General features: G+C 44.3%; 1 protein-coding gene across 5 annotated transcripts in view; it reads left to right on the top strand.

The window, feature by feature from the left end:
• ARHGEF12 (Rho guanine nucleotide exchange factor 12) overlaps positions 1-22,277 on the top strand; it is a 102,474-nt gene that overhangs the window by 60,228 nt on the left and 19,969 nt on the right. For all 5 annotated transcript variants that reach the window (XM_077839909.1, XM_077839908.1, XM_077839910.1 and 2 more), the window contains 20 exons: positions 1,863-1,955; positions 2,599-2,709; positions 3,026-3,124; positions 4,587-4,629; positions 5,068-5,173; positions 5,831-5,968; positions 6,497-6,529; positions 7,493-7,607; positions 8,316-8,421; positions 8,760-8,972; positions 9,380-9,512; positions 9,832-9,867; positions 10,743-10,897; positions 11,654-11,800; positions 12,582-12,667; positions 14,327-14,452; positions 15,244-15,358; positions 18,968-19,068; positions 19,308-19,385; positions 21,955-22,030. In XM_077839909.1, the coding sequence (XP_077696035.1) occupies positions 1,863-1,955; positions 2,599-2,709; positions 3,026-3,124; positions 4,587-4,629; positions 5,068-5,173; positions 5,831-5,968; positions 6,497-6,529; positions 7,493-7,607; positions 8,316-8,421; positions 8,760-8,972; positions 9,380-9,512; positions 9,832-9,867; positions 10,743-10,897; positions 11,654-11,800; positions 12,582-12,667; positions 14,327-14,452; positions 15,244-15,358; positions 18,968-19,068; positions 19,308-19,385; positions 21,955-22,030 (2,110 nt within the window). The remainder of the gene's footprint in view (positions 1-1,862; positions 1,956-2,598; positions 2,710-3,025; positions 3,125-4,586; positions 4,630-5,067; positions 5,174-5,830; positions 5,969-6,496; positions 6,530-7,492; positions 7,608-8,315; positions 8,422-8,759; positions 8,973-9,379; positions 9,513-9,831; positions 9,868-10,742; positions 10,898-11,653; positions 11,801-12,581; positions 12,668-14,326; positions 14,453-15,243; positions 15,359-18,967; positions 19,069-19,307; positions 19,386-21,954; positions 22,031-22,277) is intronic.

The raw sequence follows: 22,277 nt of genomic DNA, 5'->3' as shown, positions 1-22,277 counted from the left end.
CAGCTGCTGCTTCTGTATTGAGTCCATTAAAATCTTTTTTTTTTTTGCCCCCTGTTGTCTAAATTGAACATAAATTGAATTTTTGCCTTAGAAAATAAAATGCAATTAAGAATTGTGCAGGAAACTTTAATTGGCCAAATAAATGTTTATGGAGTTTAAAAGTGGGTCCATTAAAGGATCAGAAGTGTGTAATCTGCTGTAAAACAGCTGTCTCTCAAATGGCAGGAGCTGTCACCTATGTCTGTACTCCTTCAGCCCCACCCTAAATGGAGGAAGGCTTTCTTGCCTTGGGACACTCAATCACTGTGTGACTGGGACCATCGGGGATGCCCTTGTGAATGGGGAAAAGAGAAACGTTGGTCAGCAGTAGTCGTTAGTGACGCGAATGAATAACTTTCCCGAGGAAGAATTCTGAGGGGGTATGCCTCTCTCTCCCGTTAGTTCTCACTTGGGTCCCCAATTGCGGTGCGTGCGCCGCTGGTGATATGTCAGCTTGATGCTCCTTCAGCTCTCAACAGGCTTCTTAAGAGAGTGCTACGTGAACCACTATTGTTTGGGAACTGTTGCGAGTCAAAAGCCACCATTTGCAGAAAGAAGTTGCTAGGCGTATACCACCTCACAGCGTGCCTCGTTGGAGGCAGTCTCCCTTTGATGGGTGACATTCAGAGAGTACAAAAACAGGCTACATAGACTATGGGTTTGAAACCTGCTAATTGTGGCTTTTGTGAGCATTCTTATCTTAAGAGGGGGAAGATCCTCATGTCACAATTCAGGAACCTGCATTTCCCCCTTGTGGTCCAGCTGTAGGCTCCAGGCTGTTCGGCTGACAGCTCTCTTGGGCATGGGGGGAGACCTGCAACTCTCTCCCTCCTGACTGGGGTATTACCAGACTGAACAGCTCCCTGCTTACACTTTAAGCTCCCAGCAAAGTCAGGCTGCCTAAGCTGGACTGCTTTACTTTTCTCCTCACAGACAGTAAATTGTGTAAGTGCCACAGTTAATGTGCTTGCTTATAAAGTGCTCAGTGGTACCTTTATTCTTAAGGTAAACGCATTACAGAAAAAGTCTAAACAATAAAAGAACCTACCCGCATGCTAATCAGCTTCCCAGTGATCTCCCCCTGATTCCAAGGGCTCTGACCAGTGAAATGTCCTTCAAACTCCACACTGGGGTTTTTCTGTGGTCACAAGTTCATCACAGCTTCAGCTCAGAACAAGCCCCTTCATTCATGGGCCAAAGTCCTTCCAATCCTTCCCTTAGGATTGGTGCCCTCCTTGGACCAGAGGTCCTGTTCATTAGCTGCATCAGAAAGAAGGCCTGGGTCAGTTTAAACTCAGACTATTTTTACAAAAATCCTTTTTTCTGTTGGTCCCTGGAGAGTCCAATTTGAACTAGTATAGGTGACCTTCTCTCCAAGTGATGACAGCTCTCTGGATGTGTTACAACCTGAGTGAATTTGGTTAACCACCCCTACTGTTCTTAAATCCTGAAAGGCGATGGTCCCCCCTCCACCATGGAATTACATACAACCACTCTGTTATACATAAACCTTTTCATTTTTAATACAATGAACTCCCAAAATATTTAAACTTAAGTCAGTAAGGTTTGTCCAGGATATTGCAGGATACTGTACTATCTGTCACACCTAAGGTGTCTGTCCATTAGCCAGCTCTAATACATCCCCACTGAGGGAGAAATATGGGACAAGGAGCTGCTAAAGACCAGATTGAGTTCCAAAAGAGTGACTGCTTGAAAATGAAAATGTTGTCGTCATCTCCTTATAGACAGTTGCCAAAGAGAAACCTTCCCTGAGACATTAATTGCTCATTGCATTTTTTTTTCCCCCACTCTCAACACCCCAGGATTTTCAATCCAGTATTGGGAGTCCCTCCTCCCGCCTGGCACCTCAGATCATCGGAGCAGAGGATGACGACTTTGACGCTGAACAGGAGCAGGTGGGTTTCGCTCTTCTGTCACACAGCCATTTCTTTGGGATGGGGCACAGCTACATCTAAACACTTTCCTTATGCCTCAGTTGTGGCCACGTCCTGCCATATTGTTAGCAGACAGCGCTAGTCTAGTAAACTTAAAAAAGAGAGAGAGAAAAGCAAGGATTCATTGTCACTGTTGGCCCTAACAAATGGGAAATGGCACTTTCAGAGTCTGTGCAAAAATAGTCTGATTTTGTTACCCCGTCTTTTTCCCCCATAACTTCAACCTCACCAGAAATTAATCTTCTTCATTGTATTGCCTAGCTTTAATTGGCTTTTTGTAAGCTGCAGTGTTGCTACAGCAGAAATCTTTTCTAATACCTTTGTACTGAAGGGTTTTAATAGTAATTTGCTCTTGATTCTATTCCATTATATGTCTTGTGTGAAAGTGTTTTAAAGTACTAAACTGTATGGAAAAGACCAGGAAGTGGGCTGATGCTGAGCCCTTCCTGAAGGGCTAGAATGGCAGTCCATGAGTCGTGGAATTAGGCTGGTTCTGCTCTGTTGCTTACCAAAGAAAGGAGAAACCATTCAACTGGGATGAAGCCTTCCAGGTTTCTCACGGGCCTTTGTGTGTAGTTGAAGTGGACTGTCTGTGCCTTTACAGATCAATGGGCAATGCAGCTGTTTCCAGAACATAGAGCTGCTGAAATCTCGCCCGGCTCACTTGGCTGTGTTCCTGCATCATGTGGTGTCCCAGTTTGACCCGGCAACGCTGGTAAGATGTCACTCTGGAATGGTTCTGCTGGGCCAGATATACGGGGTTGGCCTGAGTTGTCTGGAGTCACCACTGCTTTGGCAGTGAGAAAAATGCAGCTCTCAAATGTGCATCAGGCTTTTGAGTAAATGTCAAATAAATAAAATGGCCTCTAAAAGTATTGATTCATCTTTTCAGCACAGCCATGTTGCAAGTTCTTCGCCAGTAACTGGAGTTTTGAGAGGCTTATCTCCTCTGAACATTTGAGAGGAAATTCACAGGTAGAATCTGGAGAGTTCTCACTCTCTCTCTCTCTCTCTCTCTCTCTTTTCTCCAGCTCTGCTATCTTTACACGGACTTGTACAAACAGACCAACTCCAAAGAGACTCGCCGTGTCTTCCTTGAGTTTAACCAGTTCTTCCTGGACCGAGCTGCGGTAGGTTCCAAGACAGGTGTGCCCTTTTTCTCCCCTGCAATTGCATTCAAGAAACTGATTTTTACCTTTCTCATCCTGATGTGCTGGAGAGATCTTAAAAATGCTCTAAGCACTGTGGAACCTTTGTTCGTATCCAGGCGGGGTAGACCTAGCCTTTAGTTTTCTGGGGTAAAAGCTGTTGCCTGTGGGGGTCTTAAATACCAGAATACTGTCTGTCTCTTCATGAAAGATCCCATGAGCCATTTCATAAGAGTAGGCCAAAACTCCCCTTGGTCCCCACTCTATGCAGATATTGTAAAGTATTCTGCACTCCAATTATTTGGTGATTTCCAACCTAGAGGTGCTGCATTTCATTGGTGCTCTGTGTGTGTGTGTGTGTGTGTGTGTGTGTGTAATTGGAGCTTCACAATGAAAAACACTACGGAAATGTGCTGTGTGTTGCTGTGGATTAAAGCTGATACAGCCTTCTCTCCAGTCACCTCAAACTTCTGAAGGTTTACATAGTGTTTCATCTATTGCTCGCAGCCATTATACATTATATATGGCTTCCCTATTGGTTATCATTTGTGGTCTGTCAGGGTTGAGATTTACTTCTGCCATGTGTAAAATGTATGATCATTATTTATAGTTGAGTAAACGGAAATGACTAAATGGCTGAATTGACTGTGCTGTCATAGCGTTGCCACCAATGCTCAGAAATCTGAAAACTGAAGTAAGTTTTCAAACATAATTTTTAAAAAAAAGTTACTCCTGGTTTTCTAACCATCTCTTCTCCCCCTCTCCCTCCCCCCCGCCCCGCCCCGCCAAACAAAAAAAAAAAACAGAAAAGAAACCCAAGGCTGTACACAGGCAGAGGTGTTTCTTCCATCTGTCTCCTATAACTACTTTAGTTCCTTGTTAAAATCGCAGCACTGAATGTAAGAGAATAAAGCTGGCCACAACCTCAGGACTCTGGAAACCCCCTGATTCACGAGCAGCGTGTTCTTTGATAGGAAATGGAATGAGTTTGACATCCGCGATAATCCGGGCAGTCGTCCATTGCAGTACAGTTGGATTCTGCTGCTTAAATTGAAGTGACCGTTGCTAATGTGGGAATTTTGTGTATTTCTTTACAAAGATGAGGAACCTCTGTTTGGCCATAATGGTTAAGACCCATGGACAGGCTCATCTCATACCCTGCCTGAAGCAGGGGTCTGTACACATGCCTTGGAGGAAGGTGAAACCACTTCCATGGTGCAGTGCTATCTAAATATCTGCTGTGGGAATTTATTTTGGGGAAATTCAATGGCCTGTGTTATACAGGAGTTCAGACACGGTGTTCACAATGGCCTTAGAATCTATATGTTCTGAGTGGAGGGAATTGTCTTTGTGACTCCTGCAAGTGCTCAGAGGTGATCAGCCTATGGGGAGAGAAGAGCCTGTCATGTATGGTCTCACTCTTACATTTACTTTTCTTTTTCAGAATCTGAAGGTTCCTGTTCCAGATGAAATTTGTATAGATCTAGGTAAGGTCCTTTTTATAAGGAGTGTCCGTTGGCATAGATCCTACTGTTTGAGACCGTCCTAACGGATCTCTTAAAGAACTCTCTCGGTGGGTGTCTCTTCATCTGTGTGTTTGCTATTTGTACAGTGTGTGTCAAACTTGGAGAGACAGGTTGGTGGTCGTGTTGGTGTTTGATTGGGAAGAACATTCTATACGCTCTTGTATAGGACGCTAGATGGGAGGCATGGGCACCTACATCTTGTATTTCTTTAGTGTGATATTGGGTATAGCTAACACTGTGGGCGCTTTAATGCACTTTCACATAGTAGACAGCAGGAGGTAAAAGGTCACGGCTACAAAGACTGAAGAGTTTGTGAATGGCTTTCTCCTAGTACAGAGTAACTATTCTAATAGTGTTCTAAAGTGAAACCCTGCCTCTTCTTCCTCCCTTCACCTGCAGAAAAAAGAAGGCCAGAACTCATTCCAGAGGAATTGCACCGCCATTATATCCAAACTATGCAAGATAAAGTCTATCCAGATGTCCAGAGGCATCTGGAAGATTTCAGGTATGTAGATTCTTTTTTTTCCTGCAGCTCATACTGAGCACTAAATTTCATCCCTGCCCCAAGTTAACATTCTGTTAATATAGCGGGAAGTTCAAACTTCCAGGATTTAGTAGTTCATCTTTGGCCTAGATGAATCCTCCATGTTAGCAAGTCACTGTGGGAATACTCTAGAATTTTGGAGCTTACTTGTTCCTCTGCTGTGTGTGGTCAGAGCAATTCCGTGGTAATCTATGATTGCTTGGAAGGACAGCCCTGGCCTCTTCAAATGCCCACTTTATTGTTACAGACACTGAGTGCACAATGCTAAGAGCCGACTTCCTCTCTTCCTTGGCCATTATTGCCCGTCTCTGCCTCTCCCTATATGGGGCACAGCTTATTGTACAGCAATCTGGCTGCCTCCCTTGACCTCAGAAGAGGCTGCAGTTTCATGAAGCTGTATTTGCAGTTTGTGAAGCTGCCTTGCTCTGTGAAATGGTATTGGCTGCTTTACTGCTTGGGCCAATGATGCACAGAGGTGAAGTGACTTTCCCAAGGCCACAAAACATTTTGGTAGGAGAGGTGGGACAGGAACCATCGAGCATTCTGAATGCTGGGAGGCCACTTATTCACATCACCCAGGTATGTTATTTCATTCGCTTATTTTCTCTCCTTATTTAGACAGAAGCGTAGCATGGGATTGACGCTGGCCGAAAATGAACTGACCAAGCTGGATGCAGAACGTGTCCGTGACCGGATCACGCTGGAGAGAGAGAGAGCGTGTGCAGAGCAGATAATTACCAAAATCGAGGAGGTGTTGTAAGTAGCAGTGTGTGTGAATGTGGGGGTAACGTACAGACTGCCTTCTATCTACTCAAGGCTTGACGAGAGCAGAGCAAAGGAGTTAAGAACTGAAAACAGCTCAGGGTCAACACCTTTCCCCTCCTCCCTAGTTTGCTTCTGGCAGCTGCTGGATTACCCATCAGTATAATGGAAGCCACTGGAAAATGAATCCAGAGCAAATATCCCCAGATAGTCTGTGGTGGAATTGCTTATTTCTGGAATACTTATTAAACAGCAGCTCCAGGGCTTCCGTTCTTGGCATCTTGAGTGTCAGATCCAGAATTTTTTCAGTTGGCTCAAAGAAACTTGCAGCCTCAGAATTGATTTTAAAGGGGGGTGGGGGGGAAAGCTGCTGGCTTCTCCCTATGGAGTTTGGCTGGGATTTGTCAAGATTCAAGGAGGAGGCATTATACAAATAGGTACTGTCGTGCTGGATTATTTTGACTGTGAGAGTGTTTGGTTGGGAGTGGTTTGTGTTCTTTAACCTGTCTCTCTCGCTTTCAGGATGACTTCTCAGCCTCTGGAAGAGGACAAGAGGTAATGTACCATTTTTGTGGAGTTGGCATGTGGAGTAAGATCACCTCACCTAAGTGCTGACTCTTGACTCCGTGTCTGACTTTTGCTGAGCAGGACAAGATAGCCCCCTGCTGGCTGTAGCAGCAAACTTCATATTCTAGAAGTGTTCTCTGTCAGAGATCTGTCTGGATGGAGCCCTACTGTATCAGGGCAAGTTTTACTGTGGCTGACGCTTAGCTGCATTGTGGCATTAATAGTATGTTCACTGTTCTAGAACTTCTGAAAACATTTTCCGAATAATTGCCTAGATGTTGCAGAGCAGTGGTTCTCGATCTTTCCAGACTACCGTACACCTTGTAAGAGTCTGATTTGTTTTGCGTTACCTCCCAGTTTCACTCATTTGAAAAACTACTTGCTTTCAAAATCAGACCTAAAAATACAAAAGTGTCACAGCACACTGTTACTGAAAAATGACTTACATTCTCCTTTTTACCATATATTTGTAAAATAAATCAATTGGAATATAAATATTGTACTTACATTTTGGTGTATCGTATATAGAGCAGTATAAACAAGTCATTGTCTGTATGAAATTTTAGTTTGTACTGACTTCGCTAGAGCTTTTTATGTTTGTAGTAAAACTAGGTAAGCATTTAGATGAGTTGATGTACCCCCTGAAGATGTCTAGGTACTCCTGGGGGCACAGGTACCCTTGGTTGAGAACCACGGCTGCAGAGAATGTATCAGTCAGCAGGTATCAGGGACTATATTTTGCACTTGCAAGGGGACAGGTTCTATGATGGGCAAGATGTTTTCTGGTCTCTTGTGACTGAGTCATATCAAAAGGAATTGGTGCCCCAATGCCAGAGAAGGATTTTAATTTGAAAATCAGGAGTTAACCTCTGTACACAAACTTCTTAATTAAGAGGTTTCCAAACTCAGTTTTTACCAGTTTCCCTCTTTCTCTTTCATTTTGTCTTGCAGTTCAACCATGCAGTATGTGATTCTCACCTACATGAAATATCTGGGCGTGAAAGTCAAGGAGCCCCGGAGCTTGGAGCAGAAGCGTGGACGTATTGGTTTCCTGCCAAAGATAAAGGTAATAGCAGCACATGCAGAGTCTGTGGCCAACCTTTTCAAACGTGGGTGCCTCCAGTAAGACTTGTGGCACCTTACAGACTGACCAATTGATCTGAGCATAAGCTTTCGGGAGCGACAGCCCACTTGGTCGGATGCGTTCAGTGGACTCCACTGAACGCATCCGACGGAGTGAGCTGTAGTTCACGAAAGCTTATGCTCAGATCAATTGGTCAGTCTGTAAGGTGCCACACGTCCTCCTGTTCTTTTTGCGAATACAGACGAACACGGCTGCTCCTCTGAAACCTGTCAGCGGTGCTGGGTGCCTGCAGCTTCTAATGACTGCAGTGTGGCGCAGCCCCAGCTCCCACTGTCGGGTGTCGGGTGTCTAAAGATGGATTTAAGAGTCTATGTTTTGACATGTTAGCTTTGTTCCTCTCTCACTTGGCTGCCTGACTCCTGGTCACCCTCTTCTTGTATTTTGAGTCCTGTAAAAGCTCTGGGTAAGGAAATGACTCTTAGAACCTGCTCCTCTCTCCTTTGAAATCTAAATACTGTTGTGAACTGTCCTGTGCTGACAGAGAGGGATAGGGATAGACCAACTAGTGTGAATAGGTCTCTACTATCTTGAACTTGTAGGATTCTGAGGTAGTAGCAGATATATCTATAACTGACTCCAGGAGAAATGAATTACTCATCTGGTTTTTCTTTGGTTGTGTATTAACCGCAGCAAAGTATAAAGAAAGAGAAAGAAGGGGAGGAAAAAGTGAAGAGGAGAGGCTTCCCCAGTATCCTGGGACCCCCAAGGAGACCCAGTCGCCATGACAGCAGTGCAAGTATGTTGGACTGTGGAATGTGCGTTCTGCTTCCTAATGGTCTGTCTGAAAATCAGATGGTCTCTGTACCCATCATCACCCTGTGTCCCAGTGAGACTTAAAATCTGTTTAGGCAACCTCCACAATACACAGAGTACTTCAGATGTCAGCTAAAGAAACCCTCTGAACAACATCCTTGTATCGGAGCTTGACTAGCATTCATTAACTGGAGACTCATTCGGTTTGAGATGTGATTTTAAAAAACAAAACAAGCTAATGAAATTATTCATTGAAATCTCGCTGAGGATTTCTGGAGGCAGGAAGGCCTCCGGCAATCTGTCTTGTCTGTCTCTGTTCAGTTGGCAGGGCCATGGAAATGCAGAAGCAGCGCCATCCAAAGCACTTATCCACAGTCTCTTCAGTTAGTCCAGAGCCACCAGACTCTATCAAGATGCGCCAGAGTGGGTCCTCTAGCGATGGCACAGACATGACATGCCCTCCTGCCAATCCCATGTCTCCTTTAGCTATGGGGCCCTTTACCTCCCCGGAGGGAAGCAAGGACAGCGAGACAGGTGAGAAGATGCTGGAGAGGGGAGTGTTCAATGCTGTATTGTGGATAGGATGTGCAAATTGCCATCCCATTTTAAGAGCATGTTACTAACGTTGAGGCCCTCAGACACTCTGACTCTTCCTGTTCAGTGATCTGTGCTGAGTTATGTCACTGGGTTCTTGAATGTGGCTTGTCATTGGCTTCCAAAATACTGTATTGTTTAATCATCCTGAGGAAGAAATAGCCCCAACTTCAGTGCTCAAGTACCCAGCCCTGCAACAACAGATGAATGCAATGTTAAATGCTTCTCTGTTAAGGCTTCTTTCTTTCTAAGATCAGGAATTGTTGGTTTCCACCCCCTCAGCCCCCCTCGAAAGCTAGTTTTGTGTTTTGATCTCTCCTGGAAACTCTTGACGGTTCTCTTTTCAGGCCCCAAGCAGTCTGGAGATGCTCCACCTCTTAGTGACTCTGTGGATGGCGCACCCCGCACCCCTAACACCGTCTTTGATTTCCCATCCCCTCCGCTGGACCAGCTGCAAGAGGAAGAAGGAGAACTTGATAGGTATTTATGGGCACAAGTGATTTGGAGCTGGGAAGAGTGTAGCAAAGAGAATGAAAGCAGTTACATTGGGTCTGCAGAACAACATCGGCAGCGTGGCCTATTTTGAACATTATTCAGGGGGGAAGGGGAGAGAATGGAGACACTGCCCTGAGATATTTTGGTTTCCTCCCACTATAATTGTACTAGAAGACTCTCTTCAGTATCAGGGCTAAAATGTCAAGTTTTTGGCTAGAACGACAAACCAGTCCTTAAGATTTCACTCTGGAGCTCTGCTGACGGGAATGAAATCCCATTACTCAAGCTAATTTTTGTTTTTCAGATTAGCTGACTTGGGGACACCAAAACCTTTCCGAAAGTGAGTATGGCTGTGAACTAGTTGGAAATAAGAACATTACTTTATAGTTAATACCTGATATAGCACTTCACAAAGGAGGTCAGCCTAATTATCCCCATTTCACAAATGATGGAGCCTGAAGCATGGAGAAATGAAGTGACTTGACCAGGTGCACCCAGGCTAGTGGCAGAGCTGGGAATTGAACCCAGGTCTCCTGAGAGCCAGTCGAGTGTGCTGTCCACCAGGCCACACTCTTATAAAGTAGAGCTTAGTGATATTTTAATCCGTCCCTGGTCAAAATAGTTTCAATGACCTAGATAATAGTGCGGGTGATGGGGATATTAATACCCACGCTGCGTGATGTCTGGATAAAAAGCACTAATTATTATTACCACTACTTATAATGGTTGGATTGGGAGTCAAGAATACTGGGTTCCGTTCCAGGGCAAAAAGCTGCTTTACTGTGCAGAAACTTGCCAGTGTAGACAAGCCCTAAATCTTTGTGGCAGTATCTGCAGATAGTGGAAAGGGGTGGGGGGGAAAAAAAAAATCATCGCTTTTCTCCATCTTACTATATGACCTTGGGCAAATGACTTCACCTCTTTGTATGTCTGTTTAGCCATGTTGTAAAATGGGGGATTATAACACTCAGTGCAGATAGTGTTGTAAGAGTGAACGTTAAGCCTTCGATAAAGGTCTCTGTAAAAGGGCTAAGTACCAAAATGCATCTGTAACCAGAAGGCTTGTGGCAGCTTCCCTGAGTATTTCTTCATAAAATTTTCAACTGTGGTTTTGTTTTGTTTTTTCTCCCTCCTTCTGCCTACACTTTGTCATTTTCTTCCCTGTGTCGGTGCTTGAATCAGAAGGCATCTGACTGGCGTGTTCTCTCTCTTCAGGATGGACAGTGTGGGCTTTGGGGATATTCAGAGTGAGGATGAGCTGTTTGATTTTGACACTGAGACTGATCCTCCCAACTGGCAGCAGCTGGTGAGCCAAGAGGTGTTGCTGGGGCTGAAACCCTATGAAATCAAACGCCAAGAAGTGATTAATGGTGAGTTCACGTGTTTCTCTTTGCTGACCCACCAAATCCTGGAACCTACAGTTTCCCAACACTTAAAATGAGCACTTTCTTCATCTGAGTGGCTCACAGTTAGGAACAAGCTGTAGTTTCTGGCCTGCAAACTTCAAGAATGTGCAAACTGCTGGTATGGCGTTTATATATCAGTAGGTAACATGCAGAGATCCTAGACTGGCTCAGTCCCAAAGCAGGAGCAAGCAGTTTTAGATGGCAAAACAAGGACCAGCTTACAGCATCCTGGGAGGGAGTAAAGAGGCGGGGAGGACTATGTACTGCTTTCTGGAAAAAAAAAAGCACAATCTAAGGGAATGGCTCCTATCCCAGCACACTCATGGAGACTTCACCTTGATCTCAAATCATACAGCTCTATGGAGCTGTGTGTGTGACTGAGTGAGGTGATAGGTGTTACAATTTACCCCAAGTAGATGGGTTAATTCAGTAACAAGTTTGCTTCCTTGCACGTTCCTGTATCTAGGGTAGCTGAGCATGGTTTCTGATTCCTTAGTGCACCAGAATCTGGGCTGGCAAGGAGGGCACAGATGGGGGAGAGATTTTTCGCAGGTTCAGGTTCCTGACCCCAGAGTTAATGTGTGCTCTCTCAACTGCTTAATTTATTAAGTAACTCAATTGCTGGCAGATTCTGGCTTCCGCTATAGACCGCGTTGGAATCCATGCAGGGTTACTGCATGAAATCAGTAATCATCCTGTATTTCTCTTCCTCCTCTTCAGAGCTGTTCTACACTGAGCGAGCTCACGTCCGCACTCTGAAGGTTCTGCATCAGGTCTTCTACCAGCGTGTATTCCGTGAAGGCATCCTGACCCCCTCTGACCTGCGCAAAATCTTTTCAAACCTAGAGGATATCCTTCTGCTCCACAGTAAGGGCAGATGAGGTGCCTTTCAGCTCTGCTAGCCTCCCGACAGCAGTGATGGATGCACACACCTGAGATATACATGCTTGCTGATGCAAGTATGCATAAGTTTATCCATATATAGTGGGCATCCACACACGGCACTTGAATTGCATGCACGCAATCATTTCACACTTGGTTCACAAGCATATCTGTTGCCAAGGTGCCAGATACACTCTTGTTCTCATGCACATGCCCAAGGGGTCTTAAGGTGATATACACCCCCTCTTTCATAAACAGAGCAATACTGAGATGAATACTCATGCGAAAAAACTAACCAGACAGGTGCTGGCCAGGAGGTTCATAGGCAGAGGGCTACTAAAGGGAGCAATATGCATTTGGATGCTGATGCTTCTGAAAAGCAGGGTTTCCTAGTGGTTAGAGTAAGGGACTGTTAGGATTCCAGTTGTATCACTGTGTGACTTTGTGCAAGCCACTCGCTGTAACCTTACTGTGTCTGTTTCCCTGCATTTTAAAATTAGAATAACATTAAGCCTCTCCTCCTTGTGAAGTAGACAAAGTAATGTTGGAAAAGTTCTCGGAGTGGTTATTTATTGTTCGTTCTTATTAATGATTCCTGTTTATCAATATTAGCCTACCATCTGGCACTTCTCTGTTTCACTTTAATTTGCCGTGTGATTATTATTGTAAATCCAGTCTCCTTTTTGGTTTGATCCCATTTTGAAATAAATGACCAATTGAGACCGTATTAATTACCCTTCTCTTGCTTTTTTCCCCCCTCCTCTAGCTGGTTTGAATGATCAGATGAAAGCTGTCCGTAAACGGAATGAGACCTCTGTTATTGATCAGATTGGGGAAGACTTGCTAACCTGGGTAAACTGAATTTCTTTTTCTTCCTGTTCAGAAATGTAAATATTCCTGAAAGTAAGAGTCCAATAAAATAGTAAATAAAGCCCCAGGGAAACCAGTGTAACTCACACCCACTAAGAACGCAATATCTGAAATTGATCATTTCTTTGGAGCTAATATGGAGGTGGGGACACAGGACTGTGAGAAGGTGGAGGGAGCTCAACATGGAGTTTGCTGATCGCTTTATCTAGCGGCATGATTTATTCAGTTAAAGATAAATACGTGAGTCATTTCTTTAAAGGTGACCTGCTTAGAGGGCAAAACTTGTCTGCCTTTTTTGCTTCTTTATGATGTGTGAAGGACAGAAAGTGGGGCTGGGGAGGGGTGAGAGAGAGAGAGAGAAGATGAATGGGTTTTGCTGGGTGGTTGGACTACTTATATTTTTACCTTGGAAATATTGAGACTATAAAGTATTGTATTCCCTGTGTGTTTGCTGGAGGATTCATAAAACTACTAGAGAATTGGAGTGGGAGTTTCCTCAGACCCGAGTGGGAGTATCTGAGTCCTTCCAAAAATGCTTGTATCCCAAGGGTTAATCTTTCTGTTGCTGTCTGGTGAAACCTATTTAATTCAGAGTTTCAGAGTTTGGCTAAAACTACTTCACTTTTCAGTTGTTCGGTTTTCAGTCTCTTGTGATGTCTTATCCAACCAGTTCTCCATTGCCCTAGCCAAAAGAAAGTAACACAGACCTGATATTTCGACTGAAGGGAAGCCCCAAACCTGTTGGCTCTCCTCTGTATATTGTAAAGAAGCAAAAAAATTGCGCACACGTTCCTTTTTCCTTTGCAGGTCACCTTTCAAAGTATGCGGATGGAAGGCTTGGGACGTCAGCAGGCTGGGCATTGTTCACCACGCCGATGCTCTCCCCGTGCTGATGCCGTGTCTACACAGCCATGTTAAAGCGCTGCCGCGACAGCAGTTTAACGTTGCTAGTGAAGACATTACCCCTAGGCTGGCTCAAGGGTGGGTGCCAAGGAGAGCAGATAAAGGGGTTTTCAGCACAGTCTCTTGCAGTCATCAGCCCGGCTCGTTTTTTTTTTTTCAACTCCACCTGCCATCTCGGTGCAGAAGTTTAGGGCGGGCAATCAGATCACATGTGAATCCTGGGAGCTTGCAGTGGATGGCCCAACTACATGGTTTCACAGGCAACCCTGGACTTGCATGTACAGGGCAATGGTAAAGTAAAATAGGCCCAATTCATCCCTCATTATTTAGATCAGTGTAGTTGTACCTGCTTACACCAAGGCTGATTGTGACTCAATGGCTTGATGGATGAAGCAATGGCATTGTCTCCTCTTCTGAGTCAGCAGTGACCTCATGCCTTGCAGTACATTCTGCCTTTGGTATGGATAGAAAGACAGTGATTGTGAAAAGTGGGTTGTGTAAAAGCAGGCCTAACGGGAGATCTTCTCAGCTGCCAAGGGTTCCTTGGCAGGTTGGGGTGAAGAAATCTGAAAGGCAGTCTGTATCAATTAGAGACGAGGAGGTGTAAACGTGGCTATTTTGTGGGTCTGGGCAGCCTCTTTGCCTTCTGAGAGCAATTCCAGTGTGTGCCAGAGCTCATGTTGGCATGTGTCCAGTTTGTCTCTGTCTAAATTTGGCTTCCTTGGTTTCTTGACACAGTTCAGTGGAGCAGGAGAGGAGAACCTGAAACACGCAACTGCCACCTTTTGTAGTAACCAGCCTTTTGCTCTAGAGGTGATCAAATCACGGCAGAAGAAAGACTCTCGCTTCCAAACCTTTGTGCAGGTGAGTTTCACTCAAAAATTGGAACTGGTCCCAAATTTGGATGATGATCAGTGAAGGATAACCGGGGGCTGTAAGTAAGGTTAATACAATTAGCAGGATCATATCTAAGATTGCTGTTGGATCGGCATTATTTCCAACACCAGATTGTCTCTGTTAATCACTTCTGGACAGGTGAACCTTTAATGCTGTGGATTAAAGATAATGTGCTGGTAGAGAGAAACCTGTTCAGTTACAGGACTTAGATACCCATCCCTGTTACACTGTGCACATGCCTGATTGAGAACAGGTGTTCTGTGTAGCACAGCAGGGCAAAGTGGGTGTGCGCCCTGAACTCAAGAGACATGTGGTATACCTATCCCACTGGGAAGGACCTCAGCATGTGTGCCATCTGAAGAGGAGAGCATTATCTGCATTACTGCTGGATGGGAATTCTGGTAATACAAAGACTGGTGTAATTTTGAAAAATGTAGTGTCCACGCAGTGTGAAAGACTAAGCTGATGTCTTCCCTGTGTGGCAGTGACTGAGATTGATTGATTATGGAGGGTACCAGCCTGTGTGAAGTAATGAGGGAAGGAAGCCACTGCTTTTGTGATGAGCCTTTCCTATATGTAATTGCAAATGAAACCGGGCTATGTAGTCTGAGTGATAAATCTAGGCATTCCTTGTCTTGTATTTAATTACTGGAAATGTGAAGTAATAGACATTTATATGATGAATAGATGGTACATGTTCAGGTAATTATAGTCTTAATAAAAATGACAAATGCCATTATTACCCTGTTCAATTTTAGGATGCTGAGAGCAATCCACTGTGTCGCCGGTTGCAGTTGAAAGATATCATTCCCACTGAGATGCAGAGGCTGACTAAGTACCCCCTTCTGCTGGATAATATCGCTAAGTATTCAGGTACAGCATTTCCACGAGGGAGCCATTATCTTTGTGCCTGCTTCTTGGCAGTTTTGCCAAACAAATCTGACTCTTAAAAATATATGCATAATGGATCATTCACTGCCATGGGTCAGTGACTGTTCTCACCATGTGTCCTCCACCCTTTCTCACGCCTTTTCTAACATCCACTCACAATGAGAAAAGCACATGCACTTAGGAAATAAGTTTCAAAACAGATTTGATGCCCACAAGCTTAAACATTCTGTCTTAAGCATTTTTAATATATTTCTCATGTTAATATCTAAGTTCTGGAAATAGTGTGAATGTTACAGAGGTTCTCTCTTCACACTGGATGCTAATGGACTTTTAATCTAATATTGATCCTCTTACCACCCTTTAAATCTTCAAAGTAATGTTAGATACACACTGCAGAACCTTGCTCACCTGTACGTTGCTTAAATGCACGCTGTGTAATGAGAGTTGGGTGAAATTTTTTCAAATGCAGTTTTGATTGACCCAAAACTATTTGTCAGCTCACGAAGAGTTCGCTGAATAGTTTCGACCAAACCAAAAAATGTGACCAAAATGGTCATGTCAAAACAAAACCTTTTTCTTTCTGCTTGATTAGAAAAATTTCATTCCGGTTTTGGGAGGTTGACTCTCTCTAGCGTGATGACCGTAGCACTCTAGTCAGGATGTGGGAGACTCAAGTTCAAATCTCTGCTCCAATGACTGTTGTTTGCTTTTATACAATGTGTAGAACACCTTCAGTGGGAGGAATTAAGAAAGACTCATACAGAATATCCCATAGCCCAGTGGCTAGGGGACTCTACTAGGATGTGAGAGACCCAAGTTCAGATCACATCAGATAGAACCCAGGTCTCCCACATCCCAGGGAGTGGGAGACCTGACACTAGTGATATGCTTGGTTCTAAAGGAGTTACTGGCCTCGTGGATAGAGGCAAAACTGTAGATATGATGTATTTTGATTTTTAGTAAAGCTTTTGACACAGTCCCACATGATATTTTTCATAAGCAAACTAGGGAAGTTTGGTCTAGATGAAATGACTGCAAGATGGGTGCACAGCTGGTTGAAAGACTAGAACAAGAAGCAATGGTCTCAAGTTGCGGTGGGGGAATTCTAGGTTGGATATTAGGAAAAAGCTTTTTCAATAGGAGGGTGATGAAGCACTGGAATGGGTTACCTAAGGAGGCAGTGGAATCTCCATCCTTACAGGTTTTTAAGGCCCAGCTTAACAAAGCCCTGGCTGGGATGATTTGGTTGGTGTTGGTCCTGCTTTTAGCAGGGGGTTGGACTAGATGACCTCCTGAGGTCTCTTCCAGTCCTAATCTTCTATGATTCTATGACTATTCAGAGTAGTTATCAGTGGTTCGCTGTCTAACTGGGAGGGTGTATCTATTGGGGTCCAATCCTAGGTCCAGTACTATTCAATATTTTTATTGAGTGGGATAATGGAGTGGAAAGTATTCCTGTAAAATTTGCAGATGCCATCAAACTAAGAGGCGCTCCAAGCACTTCGGAGAACAGCATTAGAATACGAAAAGACCTTGACAAATTAGAGAATTGATTTGACATCTTGCAAGGAGAAATTCATAAAGACAAATGGAAATTACTTCACTCAAGAAAGAAAAATCAAATGCAGCACTACCAAATGGGGAGTAAGTGGCTAGGGGGTAGTACTACTGAAAAGGACCTGGGGGTTACAGTAGATCACAAATTGAATGAGTCCCCAATATGATGCAGTTATCAAAAAGGCTAATATTCTGGAGTATATTAGCAGGATTATGATATGTAAGACACATGAGGTAATTGTCCTGCTCTAATCAGTACTGGTGAGGTCTCCACAGGGTTACTGTGTCCAGTTCTGGGCACCACGCTTTAGGGAAGATATGGACAAATTGGAAAAAGTACATGGGAGAGCAACAAAAATGACAAAAAGATTTAGAAAACCTGACCTATAAGGAAAGGTTTAAAAACTGGGCATGTTTAATCTTGAGAAAATAAGACCTACAGGGGTCCTGATAGTAGTCCTCAAATATGTTGAGGACTGCTACAAAGAGGACTGTGAAGTAGGACAAGAAGTAAGCTGTTGAGTGTACAGCAAGGAAGATTCAAGTTAGATATGAGGAAAAACTTCAACTGTAGAGGTAGTTAAGCACTGAAATAGGCTTCCAAGGGAGGTTGTGGAATCCCCGTCATTGGAGGTTTTTAAGAACAGGTTAAACGCCTGCCAGGGATGGTGTAGGTTTACTTTGGTCCTGTCTTAGCACGGGGGGGGATGGGGGGGTGGACTAGAGCAGTGGTTCCCAAACTTGTTCTGCCTCTTGTGCAGGGAAAGCTCCTGCTGAGTCGGGCCGGTTCGCCGCTCCAGGCCAATGGGAGCGGCTGCCAGTACGTCTCTCAGCCCACGCCGCTTCCCACAGCTCCCATTGGCCTGGAACAGCGAACCGCTGCCACTGGGAGCCACGATCGGCCGAACCTGCGGATGTGGCAGATAAACAAACCGTGCAGGGGCTTTCCCTGCACAAGCAGCAGAACAAGTTTGGGAACCATTGGAAGAGAGGAAGCCTTGAGTGTCCCTTCCAGTCCTGCATTTCTCCAGTTCCGTGGTGGTTACACGAAACGTTTCCTTTAACCCTACTCAACATTTTCTTTACTGAAAATTTCCAAAAAAACCCATTTTGGATTTGACCCGGAACAATTTTTCTTCCTTTTTTTTTTTTTTTTTTTGGATGGCCAGCAAACAGCAAAATCTATTCTTGGCCCAGCTCAGCCTGGAAAGTACACAAAAGCTTGATGGTAATCCCACATGCACCCTTCTCAACAAAGGTTTAATAACCGATGCTGGCTGCAGTGAGACCTGCTCCGTAGGAGTACTTTCATGTTGACACACACATTTTTTTCCCCTTCCCATTTTTAAAATGTTTGCCTTTTCTAGCAAAGGCAGCAGTTTTTCTTTTACTCTCTAATTTTATAGTCATGGTTACTTGCCGTTAACCATTTATCACTTTTTCACGTTGATTTCAAAGTGTGAGTAGTTTGATCTGATGTTATGCATTCCCCACTGAGCCAGCTCCTCCATCTCTTTAAACATTAGACAGCACATGGGAAAAAGAGATGCTTCTCTTTCCTGTGTCTTCCCCCGGCCTTCAGTCTGCCCTGACCAACCTCGCTGGGAACTAGAATGGAATTCTAACCAACTTCTCTCACAGCTCAGAATTGTCTTTGGGCAGGAATTGATGAAGTGAAGAAATTTTCTGGAAAGTCCTTATGTCCCCGTTTTGGGTGATAGAATGCCGTCTCTGCTTTTGATTGGTATCCTGGACCTGTGTCCAATGGGATCCAGACCTGGATCTCTCTGACATGAAGCTAATTTCCATCATTAATCTGTGAAGCGATGAAAGCTAATTGAATGTTTTACAAAGTCCAGCTCCCCCTTTGAACTTGGGGGGGGGGGCGGGCAGTGTGTTGCATTAGATACTAGACTAGATGGACCATTGTTCTGACCCGTGATGGCCATTTTTATGGTTTTATGTTCTTAATTAATTCTCCCTTTACCCCTCCTCTGGAGCTCACCTCTTCTTTATTTCTTTGCCCTGTTGTAGAACGGCCTGAGGAGAAGGAGAAAGTGAAGAAAGCAGCAGATCACTGCCGTCAGATCCTTAACTATGTGAACCAGGCTGTCAAAGAATCAGAGAATAAGCAGGTGGGAGGGAAGGGAGTGAGGAGGGTGGAGGATGGGGAGATGAGAAACAATCCAGAATCGCTAGCACTGTGGTTGAAGGAATGAAGCGCATTTTGTGGTGTGTGCTCATACTACTCCTAGAGCTGGAATGCCAAGCCTCTATGATCTTGTTGAAGTTCTGATAGTCACCTGTTACATACTTTGACTCTTCCAAGTTGTCCCAAACCAGTATAACCATGACTTCATCATGTGTCTTCCAGCATTTGGAAGATTATCAGCGTCGCCTTGACCTGTCCTACTTGAAGCAGTCGGAGTACCCTATGCTGGATGAGATTAGGGTGAGTGACGGAGCGGAAGTGATTATTGAGCCATGATAGTGACCCCCCTCTAGTTAAGCTGGTCATACTTCCTGCTATAACTTTCTGTTGTAAAATCAAAAAAACCTCATTCCACTTGAAACTTCTCATGAAGAGGCTCTGGTGAGAGGTAAATTTATTTTATACAAAGGTTAAGTGGAACATTTATTAGATATGAAAACCTGAACCTCTGGTTGCTCTTGGAAGGTCTCCATGAATTTAGTAACTTGATTTTGCAAAACAGAGTGTCTGTGGAACTTGTAAATGTCATGGAACAAAACTGCTATGGAATACTAGGTTTTTCACTTGTATGTCACATGAGAGATAACTGGTTCACGGCATTTATATCCCCCTTCTGAAACAACCACTAGAGCATGTACACCTCATGGTGGGATAGCTCTACATTATTTCCTACTTCAGAGTACTGCTGGTAGAACGGGGAAGTCCTCTGGGAGAACCAAAGCTTAGAAATTCTCTTGGCTTCACAGGTAGAACTTGTAGCTATGCTTGATTCACATTGACAATCCACTGGTGTAGGCAGCCAAGCTTCTAAATCCAGAGCTAGAGTGCTATGCTTCATGTCCTGTTTAAACTCCAGCATGAGTCACCGTGGAGCTTGTAACTTTTCTGATACAGTTTTTTGTTTAGGGGGGGCACAGATATCTAGGGACAGGGTTTCACCTTTTGGTATAAATGTACAAACAATACTCAGGATATACACTCTACATTCATCTTTTCATAGTAGTATATACTGTCTCTTGCACTGTTAGTGATCATGTGGAAGTTATAACATATTATAATATCTGAAGAGGTTTTTGTGTTTCAAGGCTCATGGAGTTCACTCTAAAGTTCTTTTGTATGGTCTGCCAGCATGCTAGAAAAGGCTCACAAACTCTTTAAGTCATGAAATAAAGGACTCCTGGAAATATGAAATCTGCCATCTTGATATAAACTCTGAAACTTGGAAGGCATGGCTAATGAAAATTACTACCTCTAATAGCTTGCCTGCAGATCTGTCAGGAGCCCTGACATGAATGAATAACTCAATGACGTTATAAAGTCCAGCAGATCTTCAAAACAATTCATTCTTCAGAGAGCGTGCTGTAGGCATTCTTAACTTTCAGTCCACGTTTTGAAGCACTAATGAAGTAAAATATAAATTTCCAAACATTTGTTGATGAAATACTGCTGGAAACAATCATTGTCATGATGATGCCTCAGAACTTCATTTAAAAGAAAATCCTCCCCCGAAAATTTCTAAGGTAGTGTAAGGCTGTACGCATAAATCCCTAGCCCAAACAAAACCTAATTAGAACATTCTAGCTTGAAGATACTTATGTGGCAAAGTCTCAAGTTTTTACTTTCATGCTGTATCTAATTTTCAGAACTGTAGGCCACAGGATCCAACCCAACTTTCCATATAGACTTAAACTGTCCCCTCTACTAAAAATCCTATACATCCACCCACTACTTAGAGGCTAAATTCAGTCATCAAGTACCCTGGATTTTGCTGGTGACCACAGCCTCTCCCCTATTATCCTTTACCTAGACTACCCAGGAGCTTTCACTTGTCCCACTTATCCCTGGGAACGCCGTTCACCTTCCCAACGCCCTCTTGCCACAGGCAGGAGATCCCAGGTTATCACATTCACCAAGGGCACTGGAACCTTTGTAGAAGTGGGGGGGCCCACCGGTGCTGGGACTGGGGACCATGCACCCCACTCTTTAACAAAGGCGTAGTTTAGGGGAAGGGGCAGTGTACCACCACCTGCCCCTCTTCTTGCCTCCCCCCCCCCCCCAACTGCAAACCTCAGGCAGGTGTGGAGCAGAGCTGGCTGGGGCTGCATTTTAAGGATGGAGAGCTGATAACAGTGATAAGTTCCCCTGCTGTGTAGCACTGCTCCGCACCTGCCCGAGGCTTGCCGTTTGTGGGGGCGGGGGAGGCATGCTGACCCCTCAAAATATGCCCACGTTAAAAAGTAGGAGGGGGCATGGCCTTCTGGCTCCCTGGTTCCAGTGCCTACACATAAAGCTTCCGTTCCCTCCCCCTTTACAGGCTTGACATCCACCTGTCCGTAACCCTATCCTTTCACAATCCCTGTCCTTTCACAATCGGGAAAACAGAAGTTTCTTTCAGAGGTCAAAAGAAAAGAAGTACTACTGGCACCTTAGAGACTAACCAATTTATTTGAGCATAAAAAGTGAGTCCACTGAATGCATCCGATAAAGTGAGCTGTAGCTCATGAAATGCTCAAATAAATTGGTTAGTCTCTAAGGTGCCCCAAGTCCTCCTTTTCTTTTTGCGAAAACAGACTAACACGGCTGCTATGCTGAAACCTTTCAGAGGTCAGTGAATGCTGAAGAGTGAAACAACCCACAGGTTCTAGGTTCACACAAATACAACAGATTCTAAATCTCATTTTACCTGCCTTTGGATTCAGCTACTGGTCTCCTGACAGGAGTGCCTTTACCTTGACTTCCAAAGTTCCCATGCAGGGAACCCCCTATAAAAGCTACTTTTTTTTTTTTCCCTTCTCCCCCTTATTGACAGAACTTGGATTTAACCAAGAGGAAGATGATTCACGAAGGACCTCTGACCTGGAAGGTTAATCGGGACAAGACTATTGGTGAGCCTTATCCCACCAGCCGACTTAAACTTGGGTTTGTGACCAAGGTGGAGAAAAGATGTGGCATAGCTGTGATTCCCAATTATGAGTTGTCCTGCTGCCTGTATGAATGCAGGCCTGCTCCTGAAGCAGATTCAGTTATTCTTGTCAAATCTGAAATGTGTCCGAGTATCATTAGGATCATGTTGGGGCCCCATCTGCTGTGGTTCTGATGAGAGAGATTTTCAAGCTTCGCTTAGGCTGGCAT

This window comes from Eretmochelys imbricata, chromosome 22, assembly GCF_965152235.1.
Source record: "Eretmochelys imbricata isolate rEreImb1 chromosome 22, rEreImb1.hap1, whole genome shotgun sequence".
Lineage (NCBI taxonomy): Eukaryota > Metazoa > Chordata > Testudines > Cheloniidae > Eretmochelys > Eretmochelys imbricata.
The sequence above is the reverse complement of the archived record's forward strand: the minus strand, read 5'-3'. Positions and strand labels throughout refer to the sequence as shown.